General features: G+C 38.4%; 1 protein-coding gene across 3 annotated transcripts in view; it reads right to left on the reverse strand.

Annotated features, from left to right (window-relative positions):
- Positions 1-21,667, reverse strand: part of LOC127867217 (uncharacterized) — an 84,850-nt gene that overhangs the window by 11,845 nt on the left and 51,338 nt on the right. For all 3 annotated transcript variants that reach the window (XM_052408265.1, XM_052408263.1, XM_052408264.1), the window contains exons 2-3: positions 2,529-2,645; positions 906-1,046 (exon numbers count right to left, since the gene is read on the reverse strand). In XM_052408265.1, the coding sequence (XP_052264225.1) occupies positions 906-1,046; positions 2,529-2,645 (258 nt within the window). The remainder of the gene's footprint in view (positions 1-905; positions 1,047-2,528; positions 2,646-21,667) is intronic.

The raw sequence follows: 21,667 nt of genomic DNA on the forward strand, positions 1-21,667 counted from the left end.
TCGTAGTTACAATTCGAAATTTTATATTAATAATCTCACATCATATAAACTCTTAGTCATGCGTTTGGGACATATGCAGCGGAATGTATATAGGTATTTACATTGTAACCTTGGCAGGCGAGCACGGGAGATGTACTTTAGGCGCGGAGAGTAATATGGTGGCTTAATATTTAAATCCTTTCTCGAGTTTAGACGGTATGCATAGTGGAGACTATGCGTTGACATTGAGCTCTAACTAAGACGTCATTTTTTGTGTCAAATAATTGAAAACAATACCTAATAATTTATGAAGGTTTTTTACGGAAAGACATTGAAGTTTTTCATATGAGCAGAAGCACTTGAGCAACATCGATAGAAAACAAATCAATTCTTGAGAAACAGAAAAATATTGAGACAATTATTTCAACATCCAGCCTGTGGTTAATTCCAAACAAAAGTGGAGAGTTCATTATATCGTATCTTACTCTGGTGACAATTTCCTAAGTTACATTATATATATGGATATATTTAGTGGAGGACGCCTACGAAGTATTCAGTTATAGTGTATCACATTTGGCAAATCTTTGTCTTCAAAAAAATATAAAAGCATGAAGAACGAACCGACATGGCAGAAGTTTGAATGCATTTAGTTTAAACCTATTTATTTTAGCTCGATTGCATTGAAAGCCTATGACTTATATAAACGCTCTCGAGTCCGTTTCCTGGGCCTAGAACCAGTACTTTGTGTCTTTGGGGGAGTTTTAAAGAACGCTCCCACGTTGGGGATCGAACCCGTGACCTCCCGGTCGCTAGGCGGACACCATATCCATTACACCACGGCGACGTTTTTGAATGCATTTGGACATGCAGTTAAACACAAATTAAACTGTTTGGTTCGAGAACATATATGAAAGTATGGTAAGTACCATTCACAAGGATTCGAAGGGCCTCAGATGTCAGCCGACTGCCCTGCAAGGTGAACAGCGCCAGAACGTGTTCCCACATACGATTGTATTCTCTTGCAGTTATTCTGTTGTGTCGTACTAATTGCAAATCAATCATCGGACCTTTAATTAGAAAATGGTGAACAATGTTTACCTTTTACTAGTGTTGTATACGTATCAACATCTTAGCATAAATAGTATTCGTTTTGTTTATAACATTTAAAAAAGTTGTTCTGTGAAACAAACAAATGAACGCTTTTACAGCGTTTCTTTAAATAAAAGTATCCGTGTGTTATATACAGTTATGTATGGAAAACCGATAGTTTTCAATTTAAACTATCTCACGTCCACATAAAACAGTTTCAAAATCAATCAACAAAGAGGAACACATAGTCTCACCTAGTTTATTACACATTAAGCCATTCACGTGGCTGCTAGCGTGTCCAAGCAAGTCAAAAACGCCACCCGACGGACGAAACATGATAACGATGCAAAGCTTAACTTCAACAAATGTCAGAGTGAGCATCAGATACTAAACACCCTAAATGCCAATGTAGGTATTTTAAACAATCAAGATTTGTATTGAGAAATATAACAACAAAACCAAAATAGATCCTACATAAAAATAAACACTAGACACGACTGGAATTGAAAAAACAAAGATAAAACTGCCTTTCGGATACAATTCACATTATAAGTGAGTTGGTTTTGAAACAAAATATATAATTGCTATATTTAAAGCCATGGACAATGAAAAACTAACTTAGACGATGCCACAGTCAGCGAGCGTTGATCCATTGAGCGACAATAGTAGGCCTATTAACTTCTAATTGCATAAATACCATAAACAAGTAAACAAGAATGCCTGATATTATAAGTGCAAGATAATATTAGAAAAAATGTTCTGACCAAGTTTCATAAAAATTGAACTATAAATGTGACTTCTAGAGTGTTAACATTGGTTTACTATAGCCATATAAGGATAACTAGCCATGTTCTTCAACAAACCGGAACCATTTTCGAACACATCCAATATATTATTGGGACAAATCTTCTGACCAAGTTTTATAAAGATTGGACAATAAATATTGCCTCTAGAGGGTTAACAAGGTTTTACTATAGCCGTATATATCGCAATATGTAGCCATATAAGGCCCCGCCCCCCCCCCCCCCGTGCGGCCATGTTTTTCAAGCAACCGGAACCATTTTCGAACTCGTCCAAGATATTATTGGGACAAATCTTCTGACATAGTTTCATGATGATCAGAACATAAATGTGGCCTCTAGAGAGTTAAAAATGTTTAACTATAGCCATAAAAGGAAAAATGCCCCGCCCCCTGACGGCCGTGTTTTTCAACAAACCGGAACAGTTTTCAAACGTGTCCAAGATATTATTGTCACAAATCTTCTGACCAAATTTCATGAAGATTGGACAATAAATGTGGCCTATATAGTGTTAACAAGGCAACTGTGGACGACGGATGACAGACGACGGACAAAAGGCGGTCACAAAAGCTCACCATGTGCATATTGTGCTCAGGCGAGCTAAATAAATTCATCAACATAAATCAAAATGCACTTAATCTTGAGTCAAATGCGATTTACCTCTATCACCATGTGCAAACATTTCGTAAGCCGCAATTCCCCGAGTTCTTGGTCGACTTCCAAACGAATTGGCTTCAAAACTTCGGTCCGACATGATTGCTGACAAATAAGATATAACTGAAACAAAAGAAAAATATATTTTATTGTTAATGCAAGTATACATAGTACATAAATAACAAAACGCTCCTTTCATATAAACCTCCTAGAAAGGATCAGGGATATACCGAAAAACACATTAAATAGTGAATAGTGTCGGACGAAAAATGTATACTCAAACTTTTTGGTATTCAGCAACCCCATGAAATACACACTATATTGATGTGCAATCGAAATGCTGGTTGTGTTTTAATGATATTCAACACTTTGCAGGAGTGGCTCGAGTTGGACCAGACAGGCTGTCAACACTGATCAATGGAATTTTCTTCACTCGAAAAGTGGATACAAAATAAAATTATAACTTATCAAATGGAGAAATAAGTCAATGCAGCTGGTCGAAACGATTGAGTCGGTATTAAAATACAAAATGATAATCAGTGTCAGCCATTCAAGACGTATTGGGTTCATGACACTTTTAATTTCTGTACAAGTTGTGAACAGAATTCATTTTTATCTACGATGGATGATCTTAATATATAATGATTTTCTGCATTATTTCTTTATTTGTCGTCGGAGTTTTTTGAAATTTTCTAACATAAATTTCAGACAATTCACACATAAACATACACAAGCGGGCCTGAAAGTCCCAACGTTGCTGATATATAAAAAGGAACTGACGTGTTCTGTGCAGCCCAAGATAGCATCAGATCAAATGTTCTGTCCAAATTTTATGAAGAGTGAACTATGAATGCAACTTTTGCGGTTTTAACAAGGTTTTGCTATAGCCATATAATGATAACTTCCTCGCCCCCCCCCCCCCTGGCGGCCATATTTTTCGACAACAGTTACTATTTTCGAACTCATCCAAGATATCATTAAAACAAATGTTCTGAAAAAGTTTCATGATGATTGGACAATAAATATAACTAGTTTTCACAAGGTTTTACTAAAGCCAAATATAGCCAGGAAAAATGCCAAGCCCCTTTGTGGGAAGGTTTGTCAAGAAACTGACACCATTTTCGAACTCGTCCAAGATATCATTGGCAAAAATGTTCTGACCAAGTTTCATGATGGTCGGACAATACATGTGGCCACTAAAGTGTTAAGGTTTTACAAAAGCCATATAAGGAAAAATGCCCCGCCCCAAGACGGTCATGGTTTTCAACAGACCTGAACCATTGTCAGACTCGTCCTAGCTATCATAAGAGCAAATGTTCTGACAAAGTTTCATGATGATTGGACTATAATGGTGACTTTTAGAGTGTGTACAAGTCTTTTTACTATAGCCATATCAGGACAAATGCCCCCCCCCAGGCGGCCATGTTTTTTCAACCAACCGAAACCATTTTCGAACTCGTCCTAGTTATCAATCGGACAAATCTTCCTACCAAGTTTCATGAAGATCGGACAATAAATGTGAAATCAATAGTGTTACAAGATTTTACTATAGCCATATAAAGAAACAAGCTCCGACCCCTGACATCAGTGTTTCTCAACCAACCGAAACCATTTTCGAACTCGTCCAAGATATCAATGGGAAAAATCTTTTCACCAAGTTTCATGATGATCTTACAACACACGTGGCCCCTTTAGTGTTAACACGATTCTACTATAGCAATATAAGGCAAAATACCCCGCTCACTGGGGGCCATGTTTTTTAACCAACCAAAGCCAATGTCGTACTCGTCCAAGATATCATTTGCACAAATTTCATCGGAAATAAATTTGAACTCTAGAGTGTTGACAAAGCAAATGTTGAAGCCGCACAACGTAACTGACGACGGACAAAAGGCGATCACAAAAGCTTCCCATGAGTACTCAGGTAGGCTTAAATGTGGTAAAACATTACCAAAATATTCTTTTGACAACGCCTTTGCGAACGTACATGTCACACTCTATATATTTAACCGTATTGCTAATGTGACTGTGTTAACAATGTTTTACTAAATCCATACAAGAAAAACTACTCAACCCATAGCGACCATGTATTTCCATCAACAGGAAAAAAAATCCATGTCAGGGCGGTGTGTAGCCTTAACGTGAGTTGTAAACAAACTTTGATCAGCGTAAAAAAATGATATAAACAGTGTTTTTCAAAAGTTTTTTATCAAGGATTTGGGATGAGGATGACATGTGAGTGACTCTTACTGTATAAAATGTAAATTAAAGCAATATAGTTATAGAAAGAGTGTTTTTGATGAACTAAATGTGCTCGACATTACTCGTGCCTAAAATTGAAGTATACTGATCAAAAAAGATTGCATACAGCAGGTACAACCATGGCAAGCAAACAAGGTAAAACAGTGCAAAACCCACAAAAAACAAAAGAAACTGATAAGGGCAATAGTAACGCCAAAGAATTAGATGATAATAAAAGAAAACGAAGTGAAGTCTCCAGTACTAGTGAACTAGAGCCAAGTCTTGCTGAGGCACCAACAAACCAAAAGCAGAAAAAGAAGAAAAAGAAAGGACAGCTTTCTGACACAAGTATTGATTGCATTGATGAACTTGATACAGAAGAACCAAATGTGTCATGTTTTAAGAAAGAATTAGAAAACGTACTAAAGCAAATGAGGCAAATCAACTCCAAGCTAGAACGTTTAGATGGTTCGATGAATAGAGTAAATGGTAAGCTTGAACATGTAGTGATGAAAGGTGATGGCAGCCTACGCGAAACATTAAAAGAGTTGATCAAAGAAATGAAAGACGACCTATTGAAATCGGTAATTAACAAAATTGAGATTGTAGGAAGTAAAGTTTTTGAGAAAGAGCAAGAGTGTGACGCCCTAAGAACATTGTTAAAAACGATGGAAAGTATGGTCAATGACAAAGATGAAGCAAATGATAGGCTAGAAGAGATGGTTAAGAAACAAGAAGAGAAGTTGAAAAAGCTAGAAAACGAGACTGAACAATATAGCCGGAGAAACAATATTAAAATACGGGGAATCCAAGATACCGATGCAAAAGAAACTGCAATTGATTCTGAAAAAAAAAAGTTGTAAAGTTTCTCAACGAAAAAGGTATTGCAAACCTAAGCCTGTCTGACATTGACATCGCGCATCGGTTGCCCAACCCACTCAATAAAAATAGAGACGTCATAGTGCGGTTTGTTTCAAGACTAACCAGAGAAACGGTGATGAGCAACAGACGGAAACTGAAAAGCACCGGTGTCTTCATTAATGAAGACCTGACTAGACTGAACCTTCACGTACTAATGTGTATCAAAAAAAAGATGAGTGATGAAGTCGAAGACGCATGGTCAGTAAACGGAACATTACGCTACAAAAACAAATATGGTAGAATCCAAACAGTCCCGTACGAAAGCTACCAAACCTGGATTGACCTCCCTTGGCCATAAATGTGTAAAACTAACTAAACAAATACTCTTTATCGTAAATAATAGAAGTTTAATTAACAACACATTAAATTTTTATTTTTAAAAGATCTGCATTCATAATAATATCATATAGACAGTGCTTAGTATGGATGATATCAATTTTTCTCTTTTGATAACACCAACTGCTTGTTGATCACCCTTCTTTGTTTTGAAAAATATACTACACAATTACATACTGGAAAAGTCAACAAAACAAAACACGAGCAAATCATGCCTCTTCATGCTTCAACCATGTGAACATTATATATTTAATCCATTGAGGTGAGGCCGTTGTTTTATCTACCGGTTTACCAGAGTAACCAAAATGCATTTTAAAACAAATAATTGTCGATATTTAAACTTCATAATAAAAATCTTGTGTGTAATAACCAGTGCCGTCGACAAGCAAGATAACTGTTTGTTGTATGTTGCGTTGTATGGAAATATGTAAACCTGGAATTGGCTTAGGATCAATAGGTTTAACAAAAATGCAATGCATATACTAGTTATATTGAGCTTATGTGTGAGCTATATTATGGACATATTAGTACCTTGATAGCGCCTTTAGTTGATGCTTTGTGTGTGTGTGTGTGTGTGTGTGAGTGCGTGCGCGTGCATGCGTGCGTGCGTGGGTGTGTTTTGTGTTACTGAAGAGTTGCGATAATTGATAGTGTTGTTATATTTACAGATTTCTTTTACATATAAAAGCCCAACTGTATTATAAAAACATTGTTTGTATTACTCCTTAATTGGTTCATTTATGTCTAAATTGTATGTTGATAAAACAATTAGCATATACACGTACGTTTAATGTGAGTTATAGTCAGATGTCAACAGACTTGAAAATAGAGTTTCGTCTTCATAAATATTGCACCTTCATATCAATATATAGGCTTTTTACAAGAAACAAAGCCTTTTATTTACCTGATTCTAAACGAATAAGTTAAATACGCATGGAATATTCTTGGGTCACTTTCGGTTTTTCGTTAAACTGACCTAAGAACGATCGAATAGATTATTTATTGATTAATCATAAAGGCTTCCCTCAAAGTCCTCTTGTATTTGAATACAAGGTCCCCTTACCGGGAAACATACGTGCAAATACGTTCATACACATATTTATAACAAAAAAGTAACATTTAGATACACAATGCATAAACTATTTCAACAATTCAAACAATCCTGGTCTAATATTCTTTGCAGACTTTGAAAAGGCATTCGACTCGCTTGATCATTCATTTATGTTCTCTTGCTTAGAAAATATGAACTTTGGTGAAAGTCTTATTCAATGGGTTAAACTATTCTATACCGATATTAACAGTATAATCATTAACAATGGTTTCTTTTCAAACAGTTTAAACATCGAACGAGGGGTTCGACAAGGATGTCCACTCTCATCATCGCTATTTATTATTTGTATCGAGTATCTATCACATCACATCCAATCAAATAAACACATAAAAGGCATATCACTAGAACCTGATGAAGATATCAAGCAGTCCCTATTTGCTGACGATGCAACCTATTTTTTAAACGACAATTACGATTCTTTCCATAACCTTATAGAGTCACTAACCCTTTACGGAGAGACATCGGGTCTTAAACTAAACAAAAGCAAATGTACTGTGCTACGAGTAGGTAAATTAAAACAAAGTAATTTCCTATATAAAAAAGAAATGAAATTTAGTTGGACATCCGATGAAGCCACAACATTAGGAATTACTTTCACAAATAATGAAAAGGATACAGTTCTTAAAAACATACTACCTAAATTACAGAATTTTAAAAACTGCTTAAAATCATGGCATCACCGTAAACTTACACTAATCGGAAAAAACACAGTATTGAAAACGTTTGCACTTCCTAAATTAATTTATGTATTAACAGTTCTCCCAAATCCACCAAATGATGTTATTAACGATATAAAATCAGCAATATTTAATTTCATATGGGACGGTAAGCCTGATAAAATAAAACGAACTCAGTTAATTCAATCTGTAGAAAATGGAGGTATCCAATTAACAAACATTGACTCATTCTTGAATGAAATCAAATGCAGCTGGGTTAAAAGATACCTAGATAATACCAATACGAGTAAATGGAAATTATTATACCAGAAAATCCTAAAAAAATATGGTGACTCCTTACTCTTTGAATGTAACATCAGCAATACTATCTTACAGGAAATTGCAAACGAAAACATATTTCTGTCTGATGTTCTATCAGCATGGAGTGATGTCACTCATAACTTAGAAACCCAAACCAGCAGTAAAACTATTTTATGGAACAATAAAAACATAACTTCAAACAATAAGACGTTTTTCTATAAAGATTGGTTTGAACGAAGCATTAAATATGTCGACCAATTATATGACTACAGAATTAAGGATTTCTGCTCTTTTGATGATATATGCTACATATACGGAATACCTTCAAATCATTTTCTGAAGTACTACACACTAATCAAAAGCATACCCATACATATTAAATCTGAAATCAATACAAATAATACACCATGTACTCAAACAACATTCGTAGAAAACATACTTGGAAGAAAAAACAAAACGAATAAAATATTTTACACACTACAAATTAAAAACCCTACAGAAAACTCCAAAACCCAAAATAAATGGCAAGTCCTTTTCGGAGAACATGAACTTAATTGGAAACAAATATTTACAATGTCATATAAATCAACTATTGAAAGCACACTGAGAAATTTTCAATATAAATACATCCATAGAATTATAGCTACAAATAAATATCTCTTTAAATGCAAATTATCTAACTCAAATCTGTGTGACTTCTGCGGTGAAAACATCGAAACTATAGAACATCTTTTTGGGGAGTGCAAACACATCCAGCCTATCTGGAATCAATTAGTATCTTTTCTTGAACAACAGCAACTAAACGTTAAACTATCTTTCTTAAATGTAAGATTCGGAATTTACTCATTGAAATCAATAGACTATAATAATATTGTGAATTTTATTCTTATATTGATGAAATATTTTATCTTTAACATGAAGTACAAAAAACAAGTACCAAATTTTAATTGTTTTGTCCATAGTCTTAAACTTAAAATCCAGATTGAGAAAGAAATAGCCCTCAGTAATGACACATTACAAATCTTTGAACAAAAATGGAATCGGATTAAATTCTCATAATGTTTGTCCACTTATATACATTTCACTCTAATGTTAGTTTATCTTTCTAAAATATTTTTTGTATATTTTTTCTTATAAGATCATTGTGAATATACAAAAAACACGCAAGTCCAGTATACTTTCTTCCGAATTTACACAACTCATCATTTTTCATAACTATTCTTCTGTTTTTCTTTTCTTTTCTCTTAAAAAATATATATATATATATATATTAGCATATCTTGTATAACATGTCTGAACTTTATTGCTTTGTACAATCACTATGTTGTTTAATCATATACATGTATATATTGTATGTATTATATTGAATTAAAAAAAAATCCATGTCAGCTAAGGCATCATTAGAACAGATGTTCTTACCAAATTTCATAACGATTTGATTATACCTGTGACCTTTAATTATTAAAAAACATTTTTCTTATATGTGACATAGTGAACTGGTTTTACCACGTGACCCAGATTAAAACTCTGCCAATATTTCATTGGACGAATCTTTTGAACAAGTTTCATGAGGATCGGAAGTAACTGTTTCCACAAAAGTGTAAACAAGGGAAGTGTTGACGACGAAAAATCGACAAAAACTCACCATAAGCTCGTTGTGCTCATGTGATAAAAAAATTAGGGATGGGACCGAATATTCGAAAATCGGCCGAATATTCGAATCCAAAATTCATATTCGAATATTCGATTTTTATGTTTTTTAATTTAAAAAAAGTTATGCAAAGAAATAAAAAAAAAAGTATTTTTTTTTTTGTTCAGTGCAGACTTCTTTAGCGCATCCGTCTTTGTTAGCATAACAGCTGCCATCAAGTAACGAGATGATAATTGGCATACTGGAGGGTATCATGAGAGGGGTAGTGTCTTTATTGATTTTAGCTGACAGTTTGCACGAGTGTTAGTACACCGCGTTTAATCTAGTGTCGAAGAAAATTGACGTGTTATTTACAGTTCGGTGTCTCGCAATTAAGACAGCCCGACTATCGTTACCTTCAAATGACCAATCAATTTTAGTGTTATATACATTCATCTAATCAGAATGTAGTTGCTAAAATATTAACCAATTACATTTGTTTTGTAACAATAATAAATTAATATAGGTCGAGATCGTTCATTCAAACTCGCAATATTTTCAAGATACGTCTACAATTTCTATTCTAACAAAAATGAAGTTAAAGAAATTCATAATGCCTCCCTCTCGTGTTTGGAATTATTTTACGCGCTCAAGTGGTAAGTCGAAGGCAACGTGCAATTTGTGTAAGCAGGAGTTCGTGTACAAATCCTCAACGTCAAATTTGCTGAACCATCTCGATGGTCAGCATCCGTTTGCGGGAAAAAAGGGAAAGCTTTATAATTATTTTTCTGACTGATTAAAGTGCTATTATGGGCATCTTACAGTTTATAGGTGTTTATCACAATCGTTGTTTATTTTTTGGTGCTTCACTTCATATACACTCATATTTGTTCATGCAGCATCAACATACTAACGTTTTGACAACTGACGACAGAAATGATTCGATTTACGATGTGAATCTAAATCTAGTTTTAGTGCAGATTCGTTTATACGACACAAAGACACTATTTTGTTTTTCGGATCATGTATCACTTTAATATAGCTATACACTTTTCAAAATTTTGATGATCAACAAACAAATATAAATATTATATAATTTACGAATTGCCTTTCCACTAGCATAGAGATTTTTTACCACCAGGGGATACGGACGGAGTAAGGAAGATTATGTGTGCATAAAGGTTCATTCAAAAGAAAAATATAAATAACGCTATGTCTTTTATAAGGAGAATTATAAGTTTTACGCAGCTTAAAGAGACATACAGCCTGTCTTTAATTAAAATTATATTGTGCGTTTCGTATAATCATTGTTTTTGTCTATTTCGCAGATGAAACGCCGAAAAAGCAGTCTGCGTTAACGTCTTTCTTTACTGCGCCACTCAAGAGCGACAGAATCACCCGGGCGATAGCCGACATGATCGTCTCTGATTATGTTCCTCTTAGTATAGTGGAGGGCGAAGGATTCAAAAACTTAATGAGCATCGTAGCCCCCGACTACACAGTGCCTGTAGGAAAACAGTGAGGTCTCGTATCCAGCGACGCTATGACGTGGAGCGTGAGGCGCTGACGTCACAATTAGAAAGCGTTCCGTCCGTGTTTATCACTACGGATACCTGGACCCCCAACTCTGCCGAGAGTTTCATCACCGTCACTGAACACCATATGACCGACGCATGGGACCTCAAGTCAAACGTCCTCATCACGCGTGCCATGCCTAAACGTCACACTGGGGAGAACCTTGCTCATCGCCTTAAGGACTGCGTGACCGAATTTAGTTTGGACGGTAAAGTGGACACGTGTGTGCATGACAATGCGAGAAACATCGAGTGTGCTGCAAGTTTGTGTGAGGATTGGGGTGATCTGGGTTGTTTCGCCCATACTCTACAACTGACATTGAAGCCTGCGATGGAATTGCCTTCAGTGTCTACGGTTGTCAGTCGGTGCAGAAAACTCGTCGGCCACTTCAAGCATTTCACAACGCTGACGGCGGAACTGGGTGTTAGACAGAAGACGATGAACGTCCCTCAACACACTCTTATCCAGGATGTCCCTACCCGTCGGAACTCCACCTATCTGATGATGGAACGCCTGGTAGAGCAGCAGCGCGTTCTTACTGACATCATGCTGGATACAAAGTTAACAAAGAAGCAAGACGCCGCACTCAAATTGAGAAAGTCGGATTGGGACATTATTAAAGAGTTGTGTGTTATATTAAAGACGTTAGCGGATACGACAGCATACATGAGTACAGAGAGTCACGTGTCTGTGTCGAAAATATATCCGATTGTTTGTGGATTGGTCACCAAGAGTCTTGTTCCTTGCTCAACGGACAGTTTCATCGCCCATCGAGTGAAAAGGGCGATTCGTGATGATTTGGTCCATCGCTTACAGCCAGAATCGGAAGAAGCAGCAAGGTCAACGGCTGCATTGGGTGCCCTATTGGACCCGCGTTATAAGAAACTGGCGTTCTTCTCGTCCAAACAACGGAAAATAACTCGGGATACGTTGGGGTCGCGCATGGACGATTTGCCCCTTAGGTTCACAATAAACAACGGTGACATTGAGACCCCATCAAAACGCCGGAAGTTGGACTTCCTGGACTTTGGCTCACCTGAGAGTACGCTGGAGGATGAGCTTCAGTGCTATGTAAACGAGAAGTCCGTTGGCATGGATCCTCTGCAGAGGTGGCGGGACAACGAGGCACGATTCCCAAAGGTTGCAGTGGTAGCCCGACGTGTACTCTCGGTACCCGCGACGTCAGTGCCATCCGAAAGAGTGTTTAGTTCAACCGGCTTACTGCTCAGTAAGTTGAGAAACAGACTCTCAAGTTACATCGTGGATGCCATCGTGTTTCTGAACAAAAATCGTGTGAATGTCTGTGACGTTGACGTGGATGAAGCGTAGATGAATGTATTGTTTATTGTTCAGTGCCCCAGATAAGCTGCGTATCTGCGTCTTTCACCCTATTAAAATGTTTAAAAACGCAAAGAAATACAATATCATGCGTATTGAAAACGCACCCGATTGGCCTTTTACGCACATTCTTCTTATTTGATGCGTACGATACAATAGCTTTGATCGAAAATACTTTGCTCATTTTCGGTATTTTTTGTTATTATTTTCGTTACGTGGCGACGTTTTTATTCAGCAAGCGCCTGGATGATGGATGACAGTCAAAGCTATTCAAACGCTCTGCGGACTAAATTTCATAGTTAAATAAAGCGGCTGACCAAATTATTTACGACGACATACATGCGTTTTCAATCTGACTTAATCCGTCGTTCATTGTGCATGTATTTGTAAAGCGTCTGTACTTTCAGTTTCTAATACGATGCGTAATAAAAATGTCTAATAGAAAGACGTCCGCAATTGTTGCGCCAAAATATCAGTCGATCGCTAACTTTTTCGAACCAAGAAAGCAAGAGCCAATAAGTGCCGAATCATTCGTGTTATCGACTTTTTTTAAGATTAAAGTTTATATTATTGACAGTTTCAAGGATTAAAGATGTTATGAAACATCAGTTTATTAAAGTTAATTATATTAGTTTACAGTTTTATTGAATCAATACAATTGTGTGCATCTTCAACAGAAGTAAAGCAGCAATGATTTTACTGTATGCATCTTATAACTCATTTCACCCTATTCCAAGAATGAAATCACCCTATTTTTCAAAATCAGTGGGTGAAAACCCTATTTCCGAAATAATTATCTGGGGCACTGTTGTTGAAGATACGAAATATATGTTAATATTTTTATAGCGATTAACTGTTTTGGGTATTAAATGTTATTCTTAGTTTTTATCCCCACGCTTTTTGAAAAGCGTGGGGATATTGTGGTTATCTCCGCCGTCTGTGTGTCTGTCTGTCTGTCCGTCCTGGCCACTATCTACTCCTACACTATAAGCACTAGAACCTTAAAACTTACACACATGGTAGCTATGAGCATATGTGCGAACCTGCATTATTTGAAATTTTGATCTGACCCCTGAGTCAAAAGTTATGGGGGTTGGGGTGGGGCCGGTCAGAGATTTTCACTCATTTTTTAATGTTATTTTACATTAACTTCTTCATTTCTACACCGATTTACTTCAAATTGATACTGAACATCTTTTATGACAATACGGTCAATCTCAACTATGCATGGCCCCATTACCAACCCTGGGGCGCCCCCGCCCACATAGACCACGCCCACCCAAAATTACCTTTTACTATAACTTCTTCATTTCTACACCGATTTTCTTCAAATTGATACTGAACATCTCTAACTTATGACAATACGGTCAATCTCAACTATGCACGGCCCCATTACCAACCCTGGGGCGCCCCCCCCCCCCCACAGACCACGCCCACCCAAAATTGCCTTTTACTATAACTTCTTCATTTCTACACCGATTTACTTTAAATTGATACTAAACAACTCTTATGACAATACGGTCAATCGCAACTATGCATGGCCCCATTACCAACCCTGGGGCGCCCGCCCCCCAATTTAGGCTACGCCCACCCAAATTTGCTTTTTACTATAACTTCTTCATTTCTACACCGATTTACCGCGCCATTTCTAGATTAAGTTTATATTTATTTACTTCATGGTGCATTTCATGAAGGAATATAGATATGTTAAAAAACCATCAGCGAAATATGTATTGTCTTTCCACTCTAGTGACATTCTGCAACGTGTATCATGTTGTTTGATATGCAATGTTTTTTGTGTTTTGACATATCAACATCGCTGTTATATGATCTAATAATTGTAAATATGAAATATGAAATTGTTAATGTGTGATCCGTATAAATGATTCAAATATTTAAAATGTTTGTAATGCATATCATTTCTCTCTTGTATAAAACTTCAATTATCTCAAAACTCGTGTTCCTTTATGTGTTTTCTGTATTAAATAATTTCCAAGTACATCTATGTCATGATTACAAATATTGATGACGATTAGTTATAAATTTCAAAAAAGATTTTAGTTACAAATGCCTAAACAATTATGATGACGATGAAATAATAATACTATTATATTTCAATACCAAAATGTACCACGGGTAAGATTTACTGTTATATGACTGAGATCGCTTGATACAACCCCCAATCTATAAATAAATGATGACGTCACTACGTTATTGCCATTTGAAAGATCGTTTGGGACACTTTGAGACAATCCCTATCTTCTGGATCAACCCCAATCTCCACGCAGAGTTGTCGTTCCTTGCTCTCACATACAACTATGCGAAAGGCTCAGCCCTCCATTTTGTCTATAATTAGATAAAACCGAACAAACGCATTCACCGTATAGTTTATTGGATATTTAAGATCGCATGCATTAAATTAAGAAATATGACTTTTAAATGTACGATAAATCGTGCAAAAACTTGCGAGTTTTAATGTTACTCTTTGGAACTAATTTATTGCCCATTTACGCAGATGGAATCATTCCACGCACTTCACAAATGTAAACAATTGAACATATTTTTTTTTGAGTGACGTTAGGAATTGCTTCGACGTGTGTATGTATGTTGGTTTCTTAACATAAAAAACCATATCAATTTTATAACAAGGGCTGTTTGTAAAACATGCATGCCCCCCATATGGGCTGTCCGTTGTAGTGGCAGCCATTGTGTGAATACGTTTTTTGTCACTGTGACCTTGACCTTTGACCTAGTGACCTGAAAATCAATAGGGGTCATCTGCGAGTCACGATCAATGTACCTATGAAGTGTCATGATCCTAGGCAAAAGCGTTCTTGAGTAATCATCCGAAAATCCTTTTTCTATTTCGGATCACCGTGACCTTGACCTTTGACCTTGTGACCTCAAAATCAATAGGGGTCATCTGCGAGTCATGATCAATCTACCTATCAAGTTTCATGATCCTAGGCGTATGCGTTCTTGAGTTATCATCCGAAAACAATTTTACTATGTCGGGTCACCGTGACCTTGACCTTTGACCTAGTGACCTCAAAATCAATAGGGGTCATCTGCGAGTCATGATCAATCTACCCATGAAGTTTCATGATCCTAGGCGTATGCGTTCTTGATTTATCATCCGGAAACCATTTTACTATTTCGGGTCACCGTGACCTTGACCTTTGACCTAGTGACCTCAAAATCAATACGGGTCATCTGCGAGTCATGATCAATCTACCCATGAAATTTCATGATCCTAGGCCCAAGCGTTCTTGAGTTTTCATCCGGAAACCATTTTACTATTTCGGGTCACCGTGACCTTGACCTTGTGACCTCAAAATCAATAGGGGTCATCTGCGAGTCATGATCAATGTACCTATGAAGTTTCATGATCCTAGGCCCAAGCGTTCTTGAGTTATCATCTGACAACCACCTGGTGGACGGACCGACAGACCGACCGACAGACCGACCGACATGAGCAAAGCAATATACCCCCTCTTCTTCGAAGGGGGGGCATAATAATGAATTAAGACTGATATAAGATATCATGGTATGAGATGGTTTTCTTTAATGCAGTGAATGCGATGTAACCGTCGTGCAAGAGATTGTTTAGTATTCTGTAACCTTAATGATGAACGCTTGGAATGATCATGACATAAATGAGACGCTTTCATAACAATAGTCCGTTCTGAGCCCAACGCAGAGGTGAATGTAATGTAACCGTCGTGCAAGAGATTGGATCAACCCATCCAAAACTACGAGAACGTTGTTTTCCAAATAGATTTATCACTCAAAGAGAAACTGCTCAAAAGTAGTGCGGTGTTAACTCCGCCCACAACGGGAAATAACTTAATTTCTTATAAAAAGGCAATCTCCTACGCAGTGGTCTCCCTTATTCTAGAAGAGAAAAACAGTACGTACATCCAAGTGTAAACAATCATAATAATGATTTCTACATGTAGGTCTAGTATAGCGGGGTTTTATGTAATTCTACATTCGCCCGCCAAATCCAACATAATTACGCCCTTAAAGGTCATCGGTATGATTGTTTTTGGCATCGCATATATGTTAATGTGAAAATAATAATATTAATATTAATTATTAAGCACTCTTGACATCATAAATTGCCTCTTAGTGGAGATTTCTGTAATTCTAAACAAGAACATAAACCCGCGCCGGTACCGAAATCCCCGCAATAGAAACCGTCAAGTGTCAAAAAAATATTCTAGTGCTTTTTATGGTAGAAATCAGGATAACGTTCAGTCTCCCATTTGGTTTCGTCTGTTGGAAAATAATGACTTATAGCTGTGATTTCGGGCGTTGCGTGAAGCTATAGATGCGAATTAAATTATACATAATTAAAAGCTGATACTATTCTTTCAGCTTGATTTATAAATCCTTTCCATCGCGCCAATACATTCATTGTATCATGAAATTATGTACTAATGCAAAACGATTGAAATTATGTCAAATTACAGTTTTTCACATTAAATTACCTCTTTACCATAACGCCAGCAGACCCGAGAGAATACACTTCATTAATTCCAATCAGTTAAATAACTCATATAACAAGGGCTGTTTGTAAAACATGCATGCCCCCCATATGGGCTCTCCGTTGTATTGACAACCATTGTGTGAATATGTTTTTTGTCACTGTGACCTTGACCTTTGACCTAATGACCTGAAAATCAATAGGGGTCATCTGCCAGTCATGATCAATATAATGTGGGGTGTGGTAATTTATAAGATGTTTAAAAAAAAATGGGCAGGGGGGAGTGGGGTTGGGGTGGGGGGTGGGGGGAAGGGGGGAGTGAGAGGGGGGTATAATGTGGGGTGTGGTAATTTATAATATGTTTTAAAAAAAAAATTGGGGGGTGGGAGGGTAGGGGGTGGGGTAGGGGGGTGGGGGGTAGGGGTGAGAGGGGGGGTGCGGGGTGATGAGGTGGGTAATCATGGGGGTTGGGTTGGGGGGAGGGGGGTTCGTGGGGTTCTCTGTGTGGTGTGGTCATTTTCTTGTTTCCCCCCCACTTTGGTGTGTGCGGGGTGGTGGGGGTTGGGGGGGGGTGGTTCTTTGCTTGGGGGTGGGGGGGTTCTCCTGTTGGTGTTGGTCTTTCTCCTCTGTTTTCCCCCCCTTGGGGGGGGGTGGCGGTGGGGTGTTGGGTGCGCGGGGCCTCCTGTGGGGTGGGGTCCTTTCTTCGCTGTTTTCCCCCCCTTGGGGGTGGGGGGTCGGGGGTGCGGGGGGGTTCACTGTGGGGTGGGGTGCTTTCTCCGTGTTTAAAAAATAATTTTTTTTGGGGGGTGGGGGGGGGGTCGGGGGTGGGGGGTCGGGGGGGTGCGGGGGGGGGGGTCCTGTGGGGTGTGGGTCCTTTATCCCTTTTTATCCCCCCCCTGGGGGGGGGGGTTTTGGGGTAGGGGGGTGGGGGTCGGGGTTTCTCCTGTTTTTTGGGGTCCTTTCTTCTCTTTTTCCCTAAAATTGGGGGGTTGGGTCGGGGGGGGGTGAGGCGTGGGGGGTTGTGTGGGTGTTTTTGGTCCTTTATTAGCTGTTTCCCCCCTGGGGGGTGGGGTCGGGCGGGTAGGGGGGCTTGCGCGGGGGGTCTCCTGTGGGGTGGGATTCTTTTCTTCGATGTTTAAAAAATGGGCAGTGGGGGGTAGGGGGCTGGAAGGGTATGGGGGTGGGGGGTAGGGGTTGGGGGGGTAGGGGGTGGGGTGAGAGAGTGGTGGGGTGAGAAGGGGGTTTCCTGTTGGGTGTGGTAATTTATTACATGATGTTTAAAAAAAAATGGGGGGGGGGGTGATATCCTCTATTCATTAAACATAAAATTTAAACTTATTGCATTTGTTTCCCCTGAATATAAGAAAGATATAATAGTGTATTACCTCCCCTGTCCTGCTTATATTTATATTAATCAACAAAATTAAACATTAACACAATATTTAATATACAAAATATACAAAAAAACTCATATTCTGATAATATTTTTACTGATCCACTGTATTTTACTCAAAGGATGATGTTTCATTGGACTGATAATTATAGATTTAGGATTACAGACCAGTTGCTTCAGTAATATTGTTCAGAGTTTGCCCTGTTGGCCGCGTATGCATTCTTGAGTTATCATTCAAAAACCATTTTACTATTTCGGGTCACCATGACCTTGACCTTTGATCTAGTGACCTCAAAATCAATAGGGGTCATTTGCGAGTCATGAGGTAATTGTGGGGATGGAGTTTGCAACGGTTGTTTCCCCAGGACCAGAGGGAGTGCACGGTAAATGAAAAATAGTTTGTATGCAATTGAAGGAAAATTGGAAAAAGGTATGATGTAAAATGGTAAAAAGACCAAATATTGCCTAGATGCAGTAAAACAAACCCAAAAAGCTCTAATCCAACCGATATTATTTGTATATTGGTGAAAACAATGGAGGAAATAGTACTAAAGTAACTTGTATGGTATGTAAAATGGCAATTAAACAGAAAAACTGAGGCAATTTGCTATATAAAATAGCAATTTAACATAAATTAAGGAAAATTGCTTTATAAAATAGCAATTTTAACATGAATTAGTGTAATACAGAGTAAAAAGTTTGCTATGGTGTAGGAATAGCAGTATTGAGAAAAAATTATGACAATTTGCTATATAAGGTAGCAGTTTTACACAAAAATAAGGAAATTTGCTACACAAAATAGCAGTTATAACAAGATTTAATGTACTACAAGGTACAAAATTTGCTATGATCGAAAATTAGCGATATCAACAAAATCGACAATAATACCAAGGGATTGGTATTACCCTGGATAGGGCTAAATAAGTGTTTTTCATGGTATAAGGCCCTGCACCGTGCACTCCAGTCCGACATGGCTCTTCGAGTTTGAAGGGGAAAGGGTGGGGTGTCAAAGGGGAAGAGAGGGGGTGCAATGCAGCCAACAATCCCAGGTTACTGGACAGCCTCGTCCTTTCTTGTAGTAAGAAATGCCATAAAATATGATTATATTGAAAAACTGAAAAATGTAAATGGTGGACTAACGTCATACTCTCATAAAAAATGTATTAAAATAAAGAAGACCAAGTCAATACCATTGGCCTGATTTAGAAAGGGCGGGGTAGAACAATAAACCCATTAAAAACTAAAAAAAGTTGTGTAAAGGAGACACAAATCCAACACAATTACTAGATTACATCAGTTTTGTGCAAAGATTACACAGTTTAAAGGAAAAACAGTCACAAGACTGAATAATTGGGTGGGTTTTGGCTGCTCTCCCTTCCCCAATGACCTAGATTTTGTCAGTTATCTGACAATCCAGAAGGTATTTGGCGAGGGCAGAAAAGACCGGGCCCCTAGCTGCTCCCTTGGGGTCTAGCACGTTGGAAAGGTTTAAAACTAGTCCATGGGAGTGCAATGCAGCTTCCAGGTGGTCCCTCTGGGCCTTATGGTTAGGACAGTGCAGCAGCATGTGGGGCGCAGTGAGGGGTTCCTGGCACCTAGGACATGCGGGGTCTATACCGAGGACATACTTTCCCGCGCCACCGGGTAATAGGGTGGTTCCCATCCTCAGGCGTGTGATGGCTCTGTCGAGCACAATGCTTGCTGAGTATCTGTCAGGCGGCCTGAGGGTTTTCGCGGGTCTGGTAAAAGTATGTCGACAGGAAGACAAATTGTCGGTCCGGATATTCCACTCGCCAATTACAAATTTCTTTGTCAGGGAGTAGATCTCAGTAGGTGCCAGGGGTTCCCCAGCATCTACGGCCCCCCTCAAGAGGCCCTCCTTGGCCCCCCTGTCGGCCTGCTTATTCCCACTGATGTTGACATGTGCTGGACACCATACTAATGTGACCTTTAAAGATTTATCTAGGCACTGTTGATGAAGTTCCAAAATGCTAGCTAAAATATCAGGCCTAGATCTGCTATTTCTGTTTTTTATAGACTCAAGAGATGACATTGAGTCTGATAAAATAGCAGTTTTAGTAGGTTTATTGACCAATATCCAGCACAGAGAGTATTTAATTGCCAAAAGTTCTGCTGTAAAAATAGAGAGATTGTTGCTGAGCCTGTGCGTTTTGCTAATATTTTTTGAAGGAATTACAAAAGAGTTGGCTACCAAACAAGAGTTAGGGCATTTGGAGCCGTCAGTGTAGATCTTTAGGTGCTCAGCATACATATTATCTATTATCTCAGGTCTGCTACAGGTACCTTGTCGAGGCCGGCATCTTCATCCAGGGTCCTAATACTTGCACCAAAAGGTAGGGCGACATGCTTACGCTTAAGTATTTTCCCCTTGATGAAGGTGCCAGTCCCGACAAGTTTGTTAACGGGGTTTGAACCATGCCGAGACTTAGCCCTGGCCCAGAAGTTAAGGGACTGTTGTTTTCTACGCAAGTCAAGAGGCAGCACACCGGCCTCCTCGTCAAGCAGTGCACCCGGTGTACAGTTTAGGGCTCTCAGAGCTATCCTTAGGGCCTTGTGTTGAATGGCATCAACCATTTTTAGGGCGTTTGGCTTTGCACATGCATAGATCTGGGCTCCATAATCTAGCTTTGGACGTATAAGGGACTTGTAGAGAGTTAAGAGGCTATTTTTATCAGATCCAAAACCTGTGCCTCTTAACATTCTCATTAAATTTAGGTCCCTTTCGCACCTTTCTGCCAAATATTTGAAGTGGTGAGTAAAGGTTAACTGTTTATCTAGGTACATACCTAGAAATTTCACCACTTTTTCAAAGATAATTTTGGTGCTGCCTAAATTTAAGTCCAAAGAGTGCTGAAATTGGTCGCCAAATAGTACTCCTACTGTTTTGGTTGGAGAAATTTTGAATCCCCATTCAATATCCCATTTCCATATGGAGTCTAAGCCTGCTTGAGCCCTCTTTTGCAGGCGTAACATGTTAGACCCCTTTAACCAAGTGCCTGAGTCATCGGCAAACTGGAAGATAACCATTCCTGAGTCTTTTACGGCATTGCTTGTTGGATTTTTTTAAGAGGTCATAGTGACCTTGACCTTTGACCTAGGGTCCCAAAACGGGT

This window comes from Dreissena polymorpha, chromosome 2 (assembly GCF_020536995.1).
Source record: "Dreissena polymorpha isolate Duluth1 chromosome 2, UMN_Dpol_1.0, whole genome shotgun sequence".
Lineage (NCBI taxonomy): Eukaryota > Metazoa > Mollusca > Bivalvia > Myida > Dreissenidae > Dreissena > Dreissena polymorpha.